Source organism: Gekko japonicus, unplaced genomic scaffold (genome assembly GCF_001447785.1).
Source record: "Gekko japonicus isolate JY-2015 unplaced genomic scaffold, Gekko_japonicus_V1.1 scaffold1962, whole genome shotgun sequence".
NCBI lineage: Eukaryota > Metazoa > Chordata > Lepidosauria > Squamata > Gekkonidae > Gekko > Gekko japonicus.
The window spans coordinates 127082-147620 of record NW_015161463.1 but is presented as its reverse complement, the minus strand read 5'-3'; the positions used below and the strand labels follow the sequence as shown (position 1 = coordinate 147620).

At 43.9% G+C, this 20539-nt stretch overlaps 1 protein-coding gene across 1 annotated transcript in view; it reads right to left on the bottom strand.

Moving 5' to 3' along the window:
• Positions 1-214: 214 nt before the first annotated feature.
• Positions 215-20539, bottom strand: part of TET2 (tet methylcytosine dioxygenase 2) — a 37712-nt gene continuing 17387 nt past the window's right edge. Inside the window, exons 4-10 of the mRNA XM_015429101.1 lie at positions 18572-18665; positions 14899-15107; positions 12420-12570; positions 11586-11675; positions 6610-6747; positions 4966-5326; positions 215-1882 (exon numbers count right to left, since the gene is read on the bottom strand). Coding sequence (XP_015284587.1) covers positions 504-1882; positions 4966-5326; positions 6610-6747; positions 11586-11675; positions 12420-12570; positions 14899-15107; positions 18572-18665 — 2422 coding nt within the window. The 3' untranslated portion in view covers positions 215-503. The remainder of the gene's footprint in view (positions 1883-4965; positions 5327-6609; positions 6748-11585; positions 11676-12419; positions 12571-14898; positions 15108-18571; positions 18666-20539) is intronic.

The following is a 20539-nucleotide window of genomic DNA, read 5'->3' as shown; positions in this document are numbered from 1 at the left end:
ATTACAGAAAAAACCCTGCATGTTAAAAGCCATATATCCAGTATTTCAGCACATCACAGAATAAGCACCAGGTGGAATTTTGAAAGTTTTGCCACTGAAATACTATAGCATTCCTACTTCTTAAAAAATCCATCTCTTTCTTAATTTGCTCTCATTAAAAATGATCACAGATGAAAAATTTAAACATTATGCATATGGATTATTTTTTCCCCAGTATTCAACCAGTATTTGAATGTAAACTGGTGAATGTCATTTACTAAATTTTGCATAGGGTGCTTTGGTTTTTGTTCTTCAGATGTTATCTGTGACCGCTTACAAAATAAGTGCGGCGGTAATGTTACCTCTTTTGCTGGTGTGCTGAGGTTTTCCCATTGAGGAGTTTGAAAAAGAAAAAAACACCAAAACAAAATGGTCTCTTGCCCTCTGCCTTTCCAGAAGTGAAAAGAATTATTACCTTACTGAATAGTTTAAACAAACGAGGTAATGGACAAAGATCTGAAGTTTCATATATATCTGTTGTAAGGCCCTGTAACCCGCGTAAAGGCATATGGAGATGTGGTAACTGTGGAGTTCGTGGTGAGTGACATAGTCCTTTCTGCAAGAGACTTGATGAAGCGCATGTAAGTTGGTTCCAAGTTCTCGTGCGGTTCAGGTGGCTCCCGCTTCGCTTTCTTACCATGCACTTTCTGAGGCACATAATCTGGACCGTATTTTTCACATTCCTCCTCTTTTTCTCTTGCCTTCTCAGCCATTTTTGCCTCCCACAAAGCGAGACCGTGCTTTGGCTCATTCATACTTTTGTGCTGGTAGAAGACAAGTGATATCCTTGTGGGATGGTTCCTGTTGGGATTTTTTAGCGGGGTTGTTGCGTGGAGCTCACGTTTCGCGCATTCTATGAGAAGTGACCCATGGGATGGGGCGACAGCCACACCTCCAATATCGGGATCCAGAAAGCTCTGCTCACTGTCTGACCAAACCTCACCAGGATCCTCTGCATTGAGCACCTCAGTTTTACTTAAACCTTCATGGGAAGCAATCCTAGTATGGTTGAGACCTGGAAGCATGTTTGGAAACCCATTAGCTGCTTGATTATCCTTGTTTTGGAGAGGGAGTGAATGAGGCGGACCACTGAACATACCTGCAGCAGAGTGGTAGTCATGTGTTAGGTGTGGAGTGGGATATAGATGATCACCGTTTTTATTCATGTAGTCCATGCCTGGATTACTGAGATTAGATTTCAGTCTAGAGGCAATGTCCATAAAAGGGTCATCAGCTTCATGAGTGGAGTATGGAGGAAAAGACCCTGCGTGCTGAACGTTTTGTCTAATGGTGCAACTGTTGAAAGCATCTACTTGCACATTTTGGTTTCCATAATTCAAGTATCTGGGCCCAAAGTTTTGACTGTTTCCAAACCTATGCTGATAAAATGTATGAATTGGTGGTAGGCTTAATTTAGACAGAGAGTCTTGGCTCTGATACCTAAACAAGTCCATATGCTGAGGCTGAGAGGAATAGGATCCGTAGTAGGAGGGGCAGCTATCCATAGGCAAGTTTCCATTGCATTGGTAATGAGGATATTGGTTATTTTGACCTAAGTGTACAGAATAGGGATTCATCAGACTGGAAGAATTCAAATATGCTCCTGTAGGCTGTGAAGAGGCTGAGTAGATATTCATGGGGTTGGACCCGCCATAAGGATCTGAAGCATGTGAAGAATTTGGATATGGAGTAGCTGAGTTAGGTAGACCCATGTAGAGGTTTGTGGGACCTAAAGCAGAGTATGAGTTGATGTGGTTTGACTGAGGTTTATTAGGGAGGGTGTGATGAGGAAGCTGACAGAGCTGCTGCTGGGATATAGCTGGCCCCGAAAGACGTAACAGATCTGCAGACAAGAAGAAAATGGAAGAAACCATATTAGAGGAGAAAGGCTCTAATGTAACGTCTGGAAAGTCACAGATGGGAGGAAGAGACACAGGGCGATTTCGCACTAGAGCTGCCTCACGGCGCAGCTGCCGTTTGCCCTGACCCTATTTGTCAATTTCACACCCGAGGCTGCGGGGCTGCATTTGGCCCGCGGCTTCGCCCGATTTCCTCCGCAGTTTCGTGATCCTCAAAAACCAGGATCAGGAAACTGCGGAGGAAATCGGGCGAAGCCGCGAGTCAAAATGCAGCCCCGCAGCTTCGGGTGTGAAATTGACATGTTTGTGTCGGGGCAAACGGCGGCTGCGCCGTGAAGCAGCTCTAGTGCGAAATTGTCCACAGTCCTCTTGGGCACCCCTTGGAAACTGGTAGTGTGGGCAGTGGGAGAAGTACTCTCCTCTAGCGAAGATTATGCACATATGCCTTTGACTGAGTCATGCTACTGGTGTATCTAGGACTAGCAGTGGCTCTCTGGGGTCTCAGGCAGGGAAAGGTCCTCCCCCAGACTTGCTGCCTGAGATCTTACCACTCTGAAGATGCCAGGGACTGAACCTGGGATCTTCTGAATGGAATCTATGTGTGCGTCATCATTGAGCCCACAGCAATATCCTGACAAAACCTACAGGGATATGGTTACCCAAGGAGGACTTGAAGTCTGGGAAGGATCTGGCAAAAGCATGGGTCAAGGCCAGAACTGGTGAACATGGTTACCCCATTCCTCCCACATTATCCTTATGAGTACTTTTGTTTTCACCTTGCTTCTGGGGAAACACATTTAGACTTGAACAGGCCAAGCCATGTTGAGAAAGAGAATCTCTATTCTCTCCAGTGTACCTTGGCATTTGTGGGGGTGGGAAGTTGTTCCAACTTGCACCATACTCTAAAATCCCATATAAGACTTTCGAAATGAAGAAGAAGAGAACAGGAAGAGGAAGGAGGAGGAGGAAAAGAAAAAGACGGAGAAGAAGAGGAGGAGCTGGATTTATACCCTGCCCTTCACTCAGAGTGGTTTACAATCTCCTTCCCTTCCTCTCCCCACAACAGACACCCTGTGAGGTAGGTGGGGTTGAGAGAGCTCTGAGAAAACTGCTCTTGAGGGAACAGCTCTGAAAGAACTGTGACTGGCCCAAGGTCACCCCACTGGTTGCATGTGCAGGAGTAGGGAATCAAACCTGGTTCTCCAGATTAGAGCCCACCTCTCTTAACTAATACACCAAACTGACTCTCAGTACTGTCCAGGGATCTAAGAGTTATTTCCATGTTGTTTAAACTGATGTGTTTAAATGCTGATGTTTCTTAGCTGTTTTTACATTCTATAGCATCACCCTAACACAATCTACACAATGTAAATGGGAAAAGAGGACAAGTTGTTAAATGCAGTTTTTCTTACAACGGCAAGAAAGTGGTGAACAAAAAGTTGTATGCATATTTGCTTTGTATGTTTGTTTAGGTGGCTAGAAGGTGTACTGGAATAAGCAATTACATAGAAACAGCTTGGCATATTTACCCATGAAACGAACAATCCATGGGAAACCTGTGGAGGTGGCATACCTCACCTTTGGTATGCCCGCCCCCTTGAAGTTCCCTTGGCATTTACTTTACTTTTGTTTAGGTGCCAGGACAAAACATTTTTCTTTATCCAAGCTTTGAACTAAGGGGTTCCATCTTTTTAAAGCTGTTTTATGGTCAGCTCCTTGTCTGCGGACTTTTAAGCACCTCATATTCTGGCTTCCTTTTATTGGTTCTTTTTCCTGGCAACATTTGTACTGATATTGATTTTATTGATTCTGTTTTTATTTTTTTTTCTTAGCGATATGGTGTTATTTTAAAAACTGTCTTAATTGTGAGCCACTTTGAGCAGATCTGGAACCCTTGAGCAGACCTGGAAAGGTGGCATTCACATTTCCTAAATAAATAATGTTAAGGAATAACATTATTCTCTGCATGAAGAATCAACAATAGATTCATCCAGACGAAAGCCTACATGGATACCGTAGCTTAGCAATGGAGATTCCAGATGACAGCTTTCTCTGTATTTTCCCTGCCAGTGTCCCCATGGTGGCCACCTCCCCCCCACTACCGTGGGAGTCTTTTTCTAAGTTTTTTGAACAGGTTCTGGAATACTGATGTACCATTTCATCAACAGGCCAACTGCAGATTTTAAAAACTTCAACAAGCCCCCTGAAGGCATGTATGGTGGTGGTAGGGAGAATGGCTGCTGCAGGGACTGGGGCAGGGAAAACTGCTGCTATGTCGGTGGGATTGGGAAGATTCATATTTCCACATCCACATGGTAACCCAATCTGCAGATTTGGGAGAGACTGCAGGAAAGCTGAGTGGAATCCCTGGACAATTCCTCCTCTGACTTCATTTCCCACTAAATACATCTGGATTCATTATGATTTAAAAAGCTCTGGGTGAAGCTTTATAACTTGCATCAAACACTATTCTGACCTTAGAAAATGTGGAGTATAAATGTCATCAGATTAAGCACAGATGAGAATCTTATATTCTAATAGCTACCCATGGCCCCCATCTGTGGATAGCTAAATCTGCAGATTGGGGGCACACAGAGGCTAAACAGATTTTTCAGCAAAGCTGGGAGATTCCCCAGGTTTGCAGAAAAACCTGAAAACTAAAAAAAAAAAAAAATACACTGGAGGTTTTAAGTTCCCCAAAAAGTGTTTTCTGCACATGCAGGGGGCTGCTCTGGCTAAGCCACAACAGATGCCAGCAGCCAGGTCAGGCCTGAAGCGGACAACAACAGCTGATCCAAGCCCAGCAGCATTGAAAGTGCTCCTGGTGTGGTGGCAGCAGCGTATGGATGCCACAACAACAGAGGCTACTGGGTGCTGCGGGCCTGGGTGTGGAGGCTGGCAGCAAGGTTCCATGGGTGTGTGTGTGGAGTCTTACCAGGCTCAATGAAGGGGGGATATGGGATTCCCCCCCCCATGAGTGTTGGGGGGCCCCACTTGTACATTCTAAAGGTGCAAGGCCTCTAAGGTATTACTGGACTTGAATCTAGTTCTAATTCTTGGAAAATACCTGCTAGCTGTTTAGCATGACCCAAAGCCTCGGAGCTAGCCTGCTTCGGACGCGCTGTGGTGGATTTCTCTCTCTCGTGTTTGCTAGACCCATTCTCCATTGAAGAAAGCTTCTCAGTTGCGGCTTTCTTAGCTTCCAGCTTTTTTTGCCGACATGTCTTAACAGGTTCTGCCAGCATCCTGACTTTTCGCCGGAAGGAGGTAAGGACTTGGATGCTGCCATTCCTTTTCTTCTCTTCTTGGCCTTCTGTGCTTCCAAACTCATCTACATTGGAGATTTTGTACAAAGGCAGCACATGCAGTTGTTCATCTTCTGGTGTTTGGCCAATTTGACGATTGTCTTCTCTGGTTAGCGTGCACACCTGTTAAAGCAACATGGGATAATGACCTCCTACAATATCAGAAATCAAAATTCTGTTGTTCAGACGGGGCATAATGTTGCCACCACTTTAAAAGCACCCCTGGACTAACTTATCTTGAATGGCTTTTTCTTTTTGCAAAAACTAAATCAGAAGTAAGTCTATCATGGGAAGGGGACGGCTGTTTCCTCATCTGCCTGAAAGGAAATACACATTTTCTTATTCAGTGTATTTGATACTGGAGGGAATAAGAAATTTTGGGGGGGCTAAATTTAAAATGTTTATGCACTATTTAGAATGACAAAGTTTCTGAGCTTTTGGTTTTCTCACTTTTAAAAGGAAGTGACTCTGCCTCCTCTTTATAAACCTGAAGGCTAGAAACTTTTTAAAAAAACACATGCTGAGATTTCCAGGATTTAAATAAAGGCATCAAAGTTTGCATTTCCAGGCTAGATTCAGGGGGAGATTATTTATTTATTTGCATTATTTATAATACGTCTTTTTCACAGGAACTCAATGTGGATTACGTAGAGTGAGTCGATACAATCAACAAAATGGGAATTTGATAAACAATGCATTAGGTCTGGAAACAACCAGAAATCTAAAGATGGAACTGACGCACAGTGTAAGTATTAACACGACACATTAAGTCATACAAAAATTACTTAGTAGGGTCCTACTTACAGTAAGCAGTGCACAGCAATATAGATCACAGTCCCTAACCCTTTACCCCAAGTTTCTTTCTGAACTATATTGTTACAGTGCAGCCCTGTTTCCTGTGCAAAAATCCCTCTTGAATAATTCACTTTTGCACAGTTTGTGGGAAGCCAGGAGAGTGACAACTTTCTTGACCTCCTTGGGCAGCCCATTCCATAAAGTGAGGGCCACAGTGGAGAAAGTGTACATATGGGCAGTTGTTGATTTTGCCCATTTGCAAGTTGGCACCTGGAGAAGGGCCTGCTGAAACACACAAAGCTGTTGTGGCAGAGCACAGGGGGACAGGCCAAGGCCATGAAGGGCTTTGTACGTGACAGCTATGTAACCTATGTAACTTTTGAGTCTTGTTTTATTATTCCACGGTATGACAAAAGCAGGAAGGAACAAGACCAGCAACTGGGACTTTAAGAACAAACCTAGAGCACTGCCACTTTCTTTTAACGAAAAAAGCATCCTCTTTCATATCTAACCCTCCCCCTGTACCAGTTTAGTACAAATATAGGTTATATGAGATCTAGCAAATGTAATACAAGAGATTGGTTCTACTTGAGTATGGGAGCATGGCTTACCAGTGTACTACCATTCTGCATATTATGCAAGTCCCTGTGAGCATGAGCACAAAAATCTAGGCAAGCGGTGACCCCTGAGAATGGTCGGCCTTCTTTCAAACCCAAACGGCACTCAGGAGCTCTGTGTTCATACTCGATCTGGAAACCGAAAAACACAGATTACTGAAAAGGACATCAATTTTTCAATTCCATATCATCATACAAGAATCATGGGTTTTTTTCTTCTGTCTTGATGAGCTTGACAGACACGTGCCACTAGATTTGAGTGTGGAGGCAGAGTTGCGATCATCCAGAACTGTATATTTATTTTCAAAAAATATTTATAACCCACGTTATTTCCTTAGACTCAAGGCAGCTAACAACACAAGAAATTACAAGGACCAAAAACACAAGCATCTATTAACAAAACACACACACATACACACCCCAAATTAAAAATGCAGCCAAATCTGACAAAACTGTTTACCCTCCACCAAATACCTTCAGAAATAAAACTGTATCGCATGTCTTCCTAAATGCAGCCTGTGATGGCACCATCCACACCCACTCAGGTAGGCTATTCCAGGGAACTACCAACAGAGAACACCCATGACCTAGCTGTCGCCATATGGACAATCCTATGAGAGGACTTCATAAGGAGAAGGCTGTTGGAGGACTGGCACATGGAGTATGCCAGGAGATGCAGTTTAATCAATATCAGGGCCCTGTGAAAGACTATCTGTCATGACCCCAGAGGGGTCTTTGGGTTCCGCCGCCACCACCCTGGACTTTCGGGTCCCTTGGGAGTCCCAGGGTATCTCCCAAGCCTTGCTGTCCGAGCACTCTGGACGTGAATGACCCAGGCAAACACCCCAAAATACATTACGCAAAACAGGGTTTATTGTGGGAATGATTGGGGCAAGGTGCTTCAAATGGGTAACAGAGGAAGGAAAACTAAAAGAAAATAAACCTAACTCAGATGCCTCACTGTGGGTCGACTACAGGCCCTAGCCTGCCTAACTCTCTCCGGATTTTCCCCTTCTCCCAGCCCAGCCTGTCCCTCATGGGACCCCGCCGCAGGGAGGCGAAGGACTGGGCTTCTCCCCTTTTCCCTCAGAGAGTCTTTTTCCACCATCAACCATCAGCCAGCACTCCTTAAACTGTCTTCTCTCAGACTTCATTCCCAACTGACTTCAACAGTCCCTTTAGAATCCTCTCTGACTCTCCCAATGCCTTCTGGGAGTTGTAGGCCTAGCTGCCTCCTACTGCCACCCAGGCCTCTTAGGCTGGCTAGGCCGTACTGGCACAGGCCAGATCATGACACTATGTATGCAAAGAAGGGCCACCTGTCTGTTGGCATTGTTAATATGCTTCCAAATATCAGTGGTGTATGCTTTTATTTGATAAATTTGCCCTTTCTTATAAGAGCTACTATACTGGATCCGACCAAGATCTATCTCGTCTCTCACCTAGGGTTGCCAAATGAAATTCGTCCGGGAGCGGGGGGCTCCCGGACGGCGTCCTCTTCCCCTCAAATGGCGTTGCCCCGCCCCCAGCGTGTGACGTCACTTCCGGGTGACGCACGCGCGGGGGTGGGGTTTCCCCCGGCCCCCGATTCCGCGGGAATCGGGGCTCGAAACCGGGGGGAATTCCGCCCCCCGGGGGGATTTGGGACCCCTACTCTCACCATAAGCAAGCTTTATATTCTGAGAAGTTCATAAATTGCCTTGACCAAGAAAGCTATCCCCTGTCTTTGTCCCCAGCAATGATAATCAGTAGTTTACTAGTACACAGGTTTCATTTTTGCCTGTCGTGAGAAGAAGAAGAAGAGGAGGAGGAGGAGATTGGATTTGTACCCCACCCTTCACTCGGAGTCTCAGAGTGGCTTACAAAATCCTTTCCCTTCCCCTCCCCACAACAGAACCATTAGCCATTCCGAGGTTCCTCCAACACCAATTTATTTCATTAACAGCTATTTAAAAAATTAATTACGTTTTTCCTGTTAAATATTTGAATGTTATGACAGGCTACAAATGTTTCTTGATGATAAACAGCAAAGCAGTATTTATGTTAATGCAGATGGGCATGCATATATATATATATGTCACACATACAAAGTGACCTACATCCAGCCCACATGTGCTTGTTACGATTTTTAAAAAAACTGAGCAGCCCTTTCTATGACCTATTCCAATCTGATTCCTCTTTGTATGCATGCAGAACTACAGGATTTTGATGGAGATTGTGTGTAATAATCAGTCTGTTAGCCATCCCAGGGGATGTTAGAAGCTTTACTGAGAGGGTCATTATGTTGTTTAGGGTGAAAATACCCCAGCATAAGAGTCCTAATGATTTAATTAATTTGACCATTGCAATTGTTAGTGTAATGAAGAATAAGTACCTTAGTGACGCTCTTTCAGTAATCAAATTAAGGGGTATTACTACCATAGGAATCAATAACTGCTCAAAGACTAACTGTGGTGTACTTCATACAGGGTGCGTTCAGACGCGGCCTTTCTGCCGGCATAAACTGCACCGGTTGGATCAGACTTACCCTCCATCTTGCGGAGTCCTCCGGTGGACGCCTGCTCACACGCTGCGGGCGTCTGTGTGTGTGGTTTTTTTTAAAGGACAGTTTGAGCATGCGCATAGGCAGCCATTCAGTGAATGCCAATTTTTGCGCATGCTCAACCCCCCCCCCCACATTTAAACTTTAAAGGTAAGCACTTACCTTTAAAGTTTAAAGCCCAACCTGGCCTCCCTGTAGTCCCGGACTCCTCCGGGAAGTTAAAGTAAGGCATTTTTTTTTTTAACAAACGCTCAGGGCGAAGCTTCACCTGAGCGCATATCGCTTAGTTTTTTTAAAAAAAAAATGGCCGGGGAAAGCCGGAAGCCTCAGGCTTCCGATGGACGTAGCTGGGGAACGGAAGAGAGCGATCAGACGCCGGGGTGCACCGATTACAACCGTTGCACTCTGTTTACCACCACTTCGGACCTAGTGGCAGAGTGCAACGGTTTAAAGGGATTTACAACGGTTAGGGACGGGAGGCAGATGTTCGCCGTGTGAACGCCCGTAAGTACACCGGTTGGAACCGGCACCCTAACCGTTGTAAATCCCCCGTCTGAAGGCACCCACAGAGTGGCAGAATTAACTTTCTGTCCTACATGCTCTTATTCAGGTCTTTCTCTTTCTGAAACGCATGGCACACATACTTCCAGAAACTGAGGAATGCTGGCATGGGAAGGAAATGCACTGTGGAAGCTGATATATCTAGTTAGGACATTTGTGTCCCATCTTTCTTCCCAATTGCTCAGGGCAATGTGATTAACCAATTCTCCCTTCCCCTTTTTATCTTCACAACCACCCCCCTAGCTAGGGAATTCTTTGGGAGGAGGCCTCGGGGGGCCCACCAGCTAATTAAATGGAAGTACAGTGCAGGTGGTAAGTTGGAACACTTTGGGGGCAGCCCAGGAGGGAGGGGCCCCAGAAGAAACACCAGGGGGCCGCGCCCCGTGGGGCCCATGTTAGCTATGGGCCAGCTCACAACTATTCTGTGGGGTAGGTTAAGCTGAAAGAAAGTGACTAGCCCAGGGTTACCCAGCTAGCTTTATGGCAGAGTGGGGATCAAATCTCTCAAATACTAGCCCAACACCTTCTACACCACACTGGCTCTTCCCACAAGACTTGGGGCTTCTACCTTGAGGGTATGGGAAGGAACCACGCAGATAATGTTAGTAGAAGTCTTAAATTACTCTTAACACACTATCTATCATTTGGTTCACATACTAGATCGCAAAAACTCAATTTTTTCAACTTCCCTCTACTGTGAAAAGATCATCTATATGGTTTGCTATTATGAATCATAGAATCATAGATTGTTAGAGTTGGAAGGGACCCTGCAGGTCATCTAGTCCAACCCCCTGCACTCTGCAGGAGAATAGCCGAAAGATAGCCCTACAACATACCCAAAAGATGGTCATCCAGCCTCCGCTTGAAAACGTCCAGCGAAGGAACATCCACCACCTCCCGAGGCAGACTGTTCCACTGCTCAACCACTCTTACAGTTAGGAAGTTTCTCCAATTTAGCCGGTAACGACTCCCTTGTAATTTTCACCCATTAGATCTAGTCTTGCAATCCGGAGCAAGAGAGAATAGATCTGCTCCATCTTCTACATGACAGCCCTTCAAATATTTGAAGACTGCAATCATGTACCCTCTAAGCCTTCTTTTTCCCAGGCTAAACATACCCAACTCTTTCAGCCTTTTCTCATAAGACTTGGATTCCAGCCCTCTCACCATCCTGGTTGCCCTCTTCTGGACACGCTCGAGCTTGTCAACATCCTTCCTAAAATGTGGTGCCCTAAACTGGACTCAGTACTCCAGGTGAGGCTTGACCATAGCAGAATAGAGCAGAATTACCACCTCCCGTGATCTGGACACAATGCTTCTGTTAATGCATCCTAAGATTGCATTAGCTTTCTTCGCAGTCACATCGCACTGCAGGCTCATGTTTAGCATAGCATAGCAAGATTGCTATGTTGAAGTGGTAGTTATTCTATATTAATTATTGTAAAATAAAAAGAGGAGGAGGAGGAGATTGGATATATAACCCGCCTTTCACTCAGAGTCTCAGAACAGCTTGCAAACTCCTTTCCCTTCCCCTCCCCACAACAGACACCCTATAGGTGGGGCTGAGAGAGCTCTTTCAAGAACTGCTCTTTCAAGAACAGCTCTGACAGAACTATGGCCTGCCCAAGGTCATCCAGCAGCTGCAAGTGGAGGAGTAGGGAATGAAACCCAGTCTTCTCAGTCTGCACACTTAACCACTACACCAAACTGGCTCTCTTTTGGTTATACAAATGTACCCTATACAGTAATTCATGCTTTGCTGGTTCTAATCCCCCAAAATAGTTGTTTCCAAGACTCACCATTTTCAGCAAAAAAAGAAGCACTGGAAGGTACTTTAGTGTTGTTCACAAACCTGCCTGAGACTTACCTGGTTGTTATAGGCATCAGGTGCCAGCTTCTTGTAGGTGGGGGCCATCAGAGTTGAAAGAGTTTGCAGACTGGCCTCTAGCTTTTCTTCCTATTTTTATAAGGAGTAATTTCATATATTGACAGTTAAATGCACAATTTTACATGCTACCATAAATCCCCAATATGTACTTCACATATGTACTTCACACCAACTCTGTGTTATTTCAAAAAGTCATACAATGGATGTAACACAATCTAGGTGATCCAGTTCACACATGCAACTCATCTTCTCTTTCATTGTTGTGAAAGGGCAAAATCTGATACGCTCTCAAGAAGGAGGGAGCATGCAGTAGTTTGTTCCATGAAATGATCTCCCTGAACACATGCTTGGGTCAGTCTCATAGTCACAGTCTTGTAAATGTGATTCTCACTGAAAGCAATAGAATGAAATCTATCCACAAACTGAAACCCCACCAATTTAGAAGGAAGTTATTTATACTAACTTTTGCTGGGTGGTGCTTTGCAACTTGTAGCATGAAAAAGATTATAGAGCAAGCAAACCACTCAAACCACTTCTTGCTTTATAAGGTCTAGGGCGGAGTCCTGGCTTTGTAAACAAATCATGTGATCAACCATGGTGAGCTGATTAGATGAAATTCCTAGAGTATCACCTTGGAAGTGACATCACATCCTTCCAAGGTACCTCCCTCAAAATCTCAGCACACATGTAATAAAGCTTTGGCACATATTAAACTTTCTGTCTAGCCCTATGTCATTAAAAAAAAAATTCTGTCACTACAACTAGGATGGAAATGTTTCATTCCTAAAAGTGATGCAGTTAATTAGCTCTTACCTCTTTTGGATCATCCCCTAATAGTTTAAACTTCCTTGGGATCTTGCTTCTGGCAAATTTGCATCCATTGTAGTACATACTCCATGAACAACCAAAGGAAAAAGATGCACCACAAGTCTCGGGGTCCAGCCCTTGGCATGCACAAGTTCGTCTATGGAAGAAGAGATTTACTTTTGTGGCCAATATACTAATCAACACTTATGTCCATCAATAATAACCAGGCAGGGAAACACCCCGCCCCCAGGATTAAGACTGAGCGCCTTTCTGTGTTCTTATGTTTGTTAGTTGATGACATCAGGACTTTGCATCAGAAGTGCAATGGGAATTTTGTACCTCTCAGATGCATGCCTACTCTTTTGTGCTTGCACCTGTAGTGTGTGGGAATAAGTGGCTTCTCCCTATGTGCTGCAGCAGTGAGTTGCATGTATCTAGAAAGCACCAAACGCCCCTCACATGTCTGATACAGAGTACTAATGTCATCAAATGAAAAACCAAGGACTTTGAGTAATGAAGTGCTTCTTAACCCAAATATTTCATGACCACAACTGTAAGACATATCTTTTACACACAGAACACTCATCCTTCTATTCATCCTCCAAGGAGCTCACCAGCACACATTGCTTTCTCCTCCTCATTATATCCTCATAACAGCCTAACGAGGTAGCTTAGGCCAAGAGAGACTGGACCAAGGTTAGTGAGCTTCATGTGTAGGGATCTGAACCTGGGCTACCCCAGACTCAGTTCAACATTCCAAGAAAGCAATTTTTGTTAGATGGAAAGAGAAGACATGATGTAGCATGAGCAGGATCCAGCTAGCTTTTTGACTCGCTCATGGTCAATTCCCCTCCTTATAGTGGACCCGTCTAACGGGACTGTAGTCCATCCATGTTCCATGTTCCCTAGCATAGTCTTTTAAGTGGTCAAATGGGACCCCTTTCTCCCTTTTTCACCAGTGGAAGAGCTGCCTGGATCCAACACTACATATTGAATTTCTGTTGTAAAAATTAGTGGTTAGGATGTTGCAATCAAAAAAGGTAGTGAATTGGATGTGACTTGTGTTCTTTCAGTGTTCCCAATTATGGTGGTAAGTTAAGACCACCACTGGGGTTAAATGTTGATTTAGAAATATTTTATCACAGTGGTAAGATAGCAATTGTCCATATTTCGCACTGTTCTTTGTCACACACTGTTCAAGCTACTGACCACCTGTGAAATGTAAGGCACTCACATCAAATGGACTAATACTGTTTATTCACAGAATTATAGAAGCATAGAGTTGGAAGGGATCTCCAGTGTAATCTAGTCCAACCTCCTGCTCAATGCAGGAAATTCACAACCCCCCCCCCCACTGACCACTGTTCCACGCTCAGAAGATGACAAAATTCAAGAGGACTTATTCCTAGTCAGCATGCTTAGATCTGCATTTATTCATGAAATTCCAATAAACTTTTAGCATTCACATAAATCTAGTACTGGATTATTACATCTCATCATCTCCACAACAGGGAAAGAAACAGTGTGTAAACCACACACAAATTTAAAAGTAATGAGAGTAAAATATCTCAGAGGCTAGAAAGACTTGTGGTCAGATGAGCTGTCTATTATATTCAAAATTCTCTGACTTGCCAGGGGATTAAAAAGGTATAGGACATGTGAAACAGCCCTGAGCACACATGCAATAAAGTTTCTACATGAAAGGCACTTCTATGATCCCAAAATGGCACCAACATAATTTCATATAGTGGTAGGAAAAAAAGGAATGTCCAAAATAGCTTTGCCATTTGCCTGCTCACAGCAGGTAAACTCCTGTCCTCAGCCTTACTCCACCGCTGTCAAAAAATTGAGGAGATGGCAGAAAATATGGCCAGAAAATGGCCTCCATAGTTACTCTCCAGGAATTTCCACATCCCTCTATGATCTTTACCACAGAGATTAAAGGAAACTCCTAGAGTGTCACCTGGAAGTGACATCACATCCTCCCAAAGTACCTCCCTCAAAATCTCCCAGCATTTGCCAAGGCAGTGCTGGAAATAGTATTCCAAAGAGACTTAAAGACTGTACAGCTTCTTCAAATTGTGTATGGTAAACAGAACTTACTGCCATCATTATACACAATAGATCAAAAAGAGTTCACACCAAATTGATGAGGCAAGAACATTAAGAGAAGCATGGCAGACTTGCAGTCTGACCTCCCAACCACACATTTGCTGCCTTTGCACTGTGGAAAGTGTATCGAGGCTGCTGCAGGAAGTCAGACAGAAAGCATTAGGGGAGTTGTGGTAATGGAGGGGAGAGGAAATTGGTTTTCTCCTTTTACAGGATTGACTCCTCCTTGTGAATCACCACATATAAATAGTGAATTTAATGAGACTATTATACTAGCATAACAACCAAGGGAGGAGAATGTAAAACTGAATGGAAATTTTCTTTACACCTAGCTCTTCTAGCAGTGAAGACGAAAAGTATATACTTCACTTACTCTTCATTTAGAGCACAACGGCGGTTTGTGAGCGTGCCATACTTCCTTAGAGTTTCTGAGAGTTCCGAATATAGCTTGTCTGCTAGGCTCTGAGGAATTCCTTCCCACACTAAGATGAGGACAACTACTACTGCTGTTTCACAGGTATGGCCTGCACGTTCTCGCACCAAACAAAGCAGTTTTTCTTCAGTGCTACTTCTACGAATCACCTGCATCCCCAGCAAAAAAGGGGGGGGGGGACAACAAGATTTGAAATGTGATTATTATTTTTTTGCAAAGTACACAATCTTGACTTTCTTTAAAATCTCACTTGTGCCCTGATTGTATCACAGATCCTTTCTTCAACCACTGGATCAGAATAAGGTTGCCAGCCTGGGAGAGGGAGGGGGCAGGGGTGAGGAAAATGACATCATGCTGATGGTGCGGCATTACTTCCTGCAAATACCCAGAAGTGCTTTTATATCACTGATGTTATGCTGATATAATACTCTAGGGCTCTGGCACAACTCTGTATTAAAACCATAGAGTTTTGCCTGAATCCTAGATTTACCAGAAGTTACATTGCACTGTTGGTATGATGCTGCTTTTTGGACATTTTTTCCTCTGACACCCCACCAAGAGGCAGTGGGCAACAAAGGTGGAGGCCAGAAGACATCTTGCTGAAGTGGGAGACCTGGCCTCCCTAGATTAGAACTGTGTACAACATATGAACATACTGTTTGATTGAGGTTTGGTAGGCTTTATCATATTTTAATAATGGTATTTTATGTCATTTTACTGCATGTGTAGGCTCCTTTAAGCTAGTGTTCCTAGGTTTCCTGAATGGCTGAATTTTACTGGAATGTGGGCAAGCCATCAGATAGAAGAGAAGAACAGAAGAAGAGACTGGATTCATACCCCACTCTTCACTACCCGAAGGAATCTCAGAATGGTTTACAATCTCCTTTCCCTTCCCCTCCCCACAACAGACACCCTGTGAAATAGGTGGAGTGGAGAGAGCTCTTTTGAGAACTGTTTGTGAGACAACAGCTCTGGAATAACTTGTAACTGACCCAAGGTCACACCAGCAGCTGCATGTAGAGGAGTGTGGAATCAAACCCAGTTCTCTGAGAGTAGAGTCCACGCTCCTTAACCACTACACCAAACTGGCTCTACATCAACTGGCCTGCATTCCCAGCTTTCATTTTTGACAAAGCAAATCTCTTGGTCTGCTACATTCAGAGATCTGAGGTAAAATATGAAGTTTGTTTTCTGTTTACATTATGCAGTAAAAAACCAAACCAAAACAAAAAGCCCTGTTCCACTTTCCTTCTGATCTAACCAATTAGGGGAACTCATGGCTATGAGTGACAGGTATGGGAACCTATGAAAACTGTTTCCTTCCTTATAGTTAGGAGTGCCTTCAGCAGAAACTAGTAGCTCTGTGTTGTTTCTTGGGTTTTAACTCTCTTCTAAAATAAGTAGTTTTAAGAAAAACAAATGTCATGCCTTCTTGTGAATATCCAGATTATCCCCCCTCACACACACTAGTAATATATTAAAAAACAGTCTCTGTTTACAAATACAAACCGACTGGTTGACAGTAGTGAAAAAAATGCAACTCTATAAATAATCACATTTTGACAAGCAAGTCAAAAGGAACCAAATGGGGTGGCATTACCAAGTAGCTGAAGAGCATATAATTAATGTGGTCTTTCAGGTGCCTAAGCAGAGTTTATACCCTATGAAATCCACTGAAGTCAATGGGCTTAGAAGAGTATCACTCTTTAGGATGGAAGCTGTAGAGACTGAAGGGAATTTGGCTTGGTAATTGATTTGTAATTAGTACTTTTTTCCACAGCCCGATTTCATCTTTTTTTAAACCTGGGATCCAGTAACACGGAATATTCACAAAAAACGTTGATATGTATTTCTTTAATTCATTTATACCCCCTTTCTTCTCAATGGGGCCTACGCTGTTCACAATTTTATCCTCACAACAACCTGTGAGGTAAATTGGCCCAAGGTCACCTGGCAAGCTTCCATGGCAAAGTGGGCATTCAAACCTGGGTCTCTAAACTGTATTCTGTCCACTACACCACACTGGCCTTTCTGCAAGGTAGGACTCTTTCTTCTAATTATATATTAAATATTCTAAAGAAAGAATGTTATTCCTGTTACTTCATGTGCTTTCCCTGGGTATATTCTAGTTTCCATGGCAGAGCAGCAGCATAGCCTGCTGTTGGCATTAGGTGTATGGCACCACTTCTGGGAGTTTAGTCAAATGGCCGAGGTTCTGGGCTTCCTAGTCCGGAGTGGTGTTGTCAGTCTCTTTCTGGTTTCTGCAGAGAAACTCTTACAATGCATTCCTAGACAGAACAGCTAGGTTTGAGTTCCGTAGCACCTTAGGGACCAACAAGGTTTTCAAGGTATATGCTTTTGAGAGTCAAACCTCTTTTCATCAGGTATTCAAATGCTACTGGACTAAAATTTAATTATTCTACTGCAGACCAGCATGGCTACTCTCTGATCCTAGGCAGAGTTACACCCTTCTAAGCCCACTGACTTAAGTGGAGTTACTAGAGTGTAATCCTGTTTAGGATTGCACTATTAGGGTGGGTTAATGTACAACACAAAACTGTGATGTACTTTAGTTTTGGTCAGAGGTCGATTCGGGGGGGATCGTGGGGGATCACAGTTCCCCCGGGTGAGGTGCGGGGGGGGCACATGACAAAGCCCTGCCCCCTGCTTCCGGCCGCCCCACTTCCGGCCCTCATTCAGCCAGGAGGAGGAGGCAGGAGAAGAGGGAGGGTAAGTTGCTTCCTCCCCACCTCTCTCCACCCCTGCCTGCCTAGGGCCAGGGAGGGCCTTGGCGGGGCTTCCTCGCACTCCCGCCAGCCTTGCAGGTCCACCGCCGGGCCCCTGATGTCAGGGGGTGTGGCATATGCTAATGAGTTATGCTAATGAGTTCCCCTAGCTATTTTTCTATGAAACGACCCCTGGTTTTGGTTAGTTACTGAGATCAGGATTTGGCCCACTGACAACTAGTAAATGACAGAACATTTATTAAGAAAGAGTTTGGAAAGCCTTTTTTCCAAAACAAATTTACATAACATAGCTTTTTTAACTCAGTTGAATGCTACTGATTCCCCCCCCCCCAAGTTAGAGTATTAATTTTCATCTAACACACTTCCTGTGAAAAATTTGTGTTGTGGCTTGCAGTCATGGTTCACTCCTTTTTTATCTTCATATCAAACTTATGAATGAGAGGGAGAGACCGCTCTAAGCTCACCCTGTGAAGCTCATGGCAGAATAAGGAATTGAACTGGGATCTCTGAATAGTAGAGTAAAAGGTAAAGGTTCCCTTGCTCGAAAGCCAGTCGAATCCGACTCTAGGGTTGCGGTGCTCATCTCCGTTTCAAAGCCGAAGAGCCAGCGCTGTCCTAAGACGTTTCCGTGGTCATGTGGCTGGCATGACTAAACACCAAGGCGCACGGGACGCTGTTACCTTCCCACCGAAGTGGTACCTATTTATCTACTTGCAATTTCTTGCTTTCGAACTGCTAGGTTGAGTAGAGTACCACTCTTCTAATTGCTATGAAGCAGACTCTCCACTGAGAATTTAAAGATTTGCCTTTTTTACAAAAAGCCACCCAAAATATAATTTAAAAATACCTCTTAGCAGCATCCTTACCCATTTAGCAATAGGACATCCTTGTGCACTTTTCCCTTCCTTCCCTGTATACACAATCTTCTCGATCCGTATGGCATTGCCTTTCTCTCCAAACCTTAACATAGATATTTAAAAAATGCAGAAATGAATATGAACATAAGAGTGTGTGACAGGAACACTCTGTGCTGTTTGTTTATGAATTCCAACTCTAATCTTGTCCCCCACTGTAGTTTTTTGCACTTGCCATTATACTTTGCAAGAGACAGTATACATGGAAAGGACCTCCATATAAGAAAAAAAGAATGCACATATTGGTCCTCTGAAAAGATTAGGAACTGCAGGCAAATCAGTCTACGCAGAAATGGCTCCTTAGCATTGCATAGAAAACGGGCTTAACTTTGAACTACTTTCCATAAGAACATTTCTACTTGGTCATGTGCATAGGTTTGATATCCCAAAAAAAAGAAAGTATTTTGAAATATACGTTATATGTGCTATAAATTTGAGGTTTTTTTTTAAGTTAATATTATTTTGGCCAACTAAAGCTCAAAAGTGTAGATCTCAATTTCCTGGCTGGGAAACCATGTAGAGCAGAGCACAGGGGAACAGGTGTTGGGGATGCAGAGGAGGCTACACAGTTTCTCCAATATCCAGAAATAGGCTTAACAAAGTCTCCTTTTTATGGATGTTATGCTTACTTAAAAGCTTATATCCAGCCATTAAGTTTCAAGGTTCTTAAGGCAGTTTACAACAACAAAAATCAGATGCAAAATCAGCCAGGAATTCACATTTGATAAACCTTTGCTCAAACAGAAGAGTAAACAAATGCAAAATCAAGGGAATAATTCAGAGGTGCAACACAGAACTTGTCTTGAGATTATTAGCTTTTTAAACCTCCTCTTTGCACTGTCACCTGCTGCTTTAAATCCCCCCTTGCATCGTTGCAATATTTGATAACAGAACGACACAGGGATGGGTTGCTGATTTCAGCTTTTTCTCGCTGCTTGTTAAGAAACAAAATACAATTCTCTCTGAAATGGAATGATAGGATGACAGTCATCTCCATCAGAAGATGATGGGGGAGGAAAAGGTACATGAAACTGTTTTTAGATCCCTCAGTAGATTTTATTACTGTTGGTGTAAAATAGGATAGTTGTGGAGGTTCACTACACTTATTAGCTGTGGAAGCTAAATGGAACCTCCATGTACAGAAGCAGCACAACAAGCTGGGGACAAACTGGGAATGGACATTAATCATGCACTAATTAGGTATGATTCAGCTATAACAGCAAATCATGCTGCATTAACAGTCTCTGGATGTCCTGGGCTTGTATACCGCCTCTTATCCCCACGAACAGTGAGAGAATTAGTTATTTCTGATTTGCAATTACATCTGACCAGCCAACTACGGTTTGTGCTTACCCTGCATATCAGGCTTCCCCCCCCCCCAAAAAAAAGAGGTTTGTGCCCTGAACTGTGGCACAAGCCCCAACAATATGCCATAAACCCAGGAGTAACTACAGTAAAAGCATAGTTATCCGGCTCTTGATTATCCAAAACACTCAGTTAACTGACACTGCCCAGAGGGCAAGCTCTTCCTCCTCCTCAGCTCCCACAGCTCCTGTCTTTGGCCAGACACATCCCAGTCCTGCTTCTCCAGCCAGCCAGCTTGATGTCTCTGGCCACTGCTGGGCTCCTGACAGCAGCTGCTGCCAGATGATGCTCTCCTTGGGATTCTCTTCCCCACTCAGTCTGCTTTGAGCTATCAGGAGCCAAGCTGTGCCTGATGGCTCCTGACACAGCTGGCCTGCTTCTTTGCCTATTGCATAAGAGGGCTTCATGGCATTGGGGGCTCTTACCATGGTGTTTCCAGTGAGGTGGGATTTTATCAAAGCAGATTCCTCTGGGGAGGGGCGAGACAGAATAATGCATTTGAGTATCCAGCATATTTGGTTAACTGGCAACCCCAATTCCCCAAGAATGCCAGAT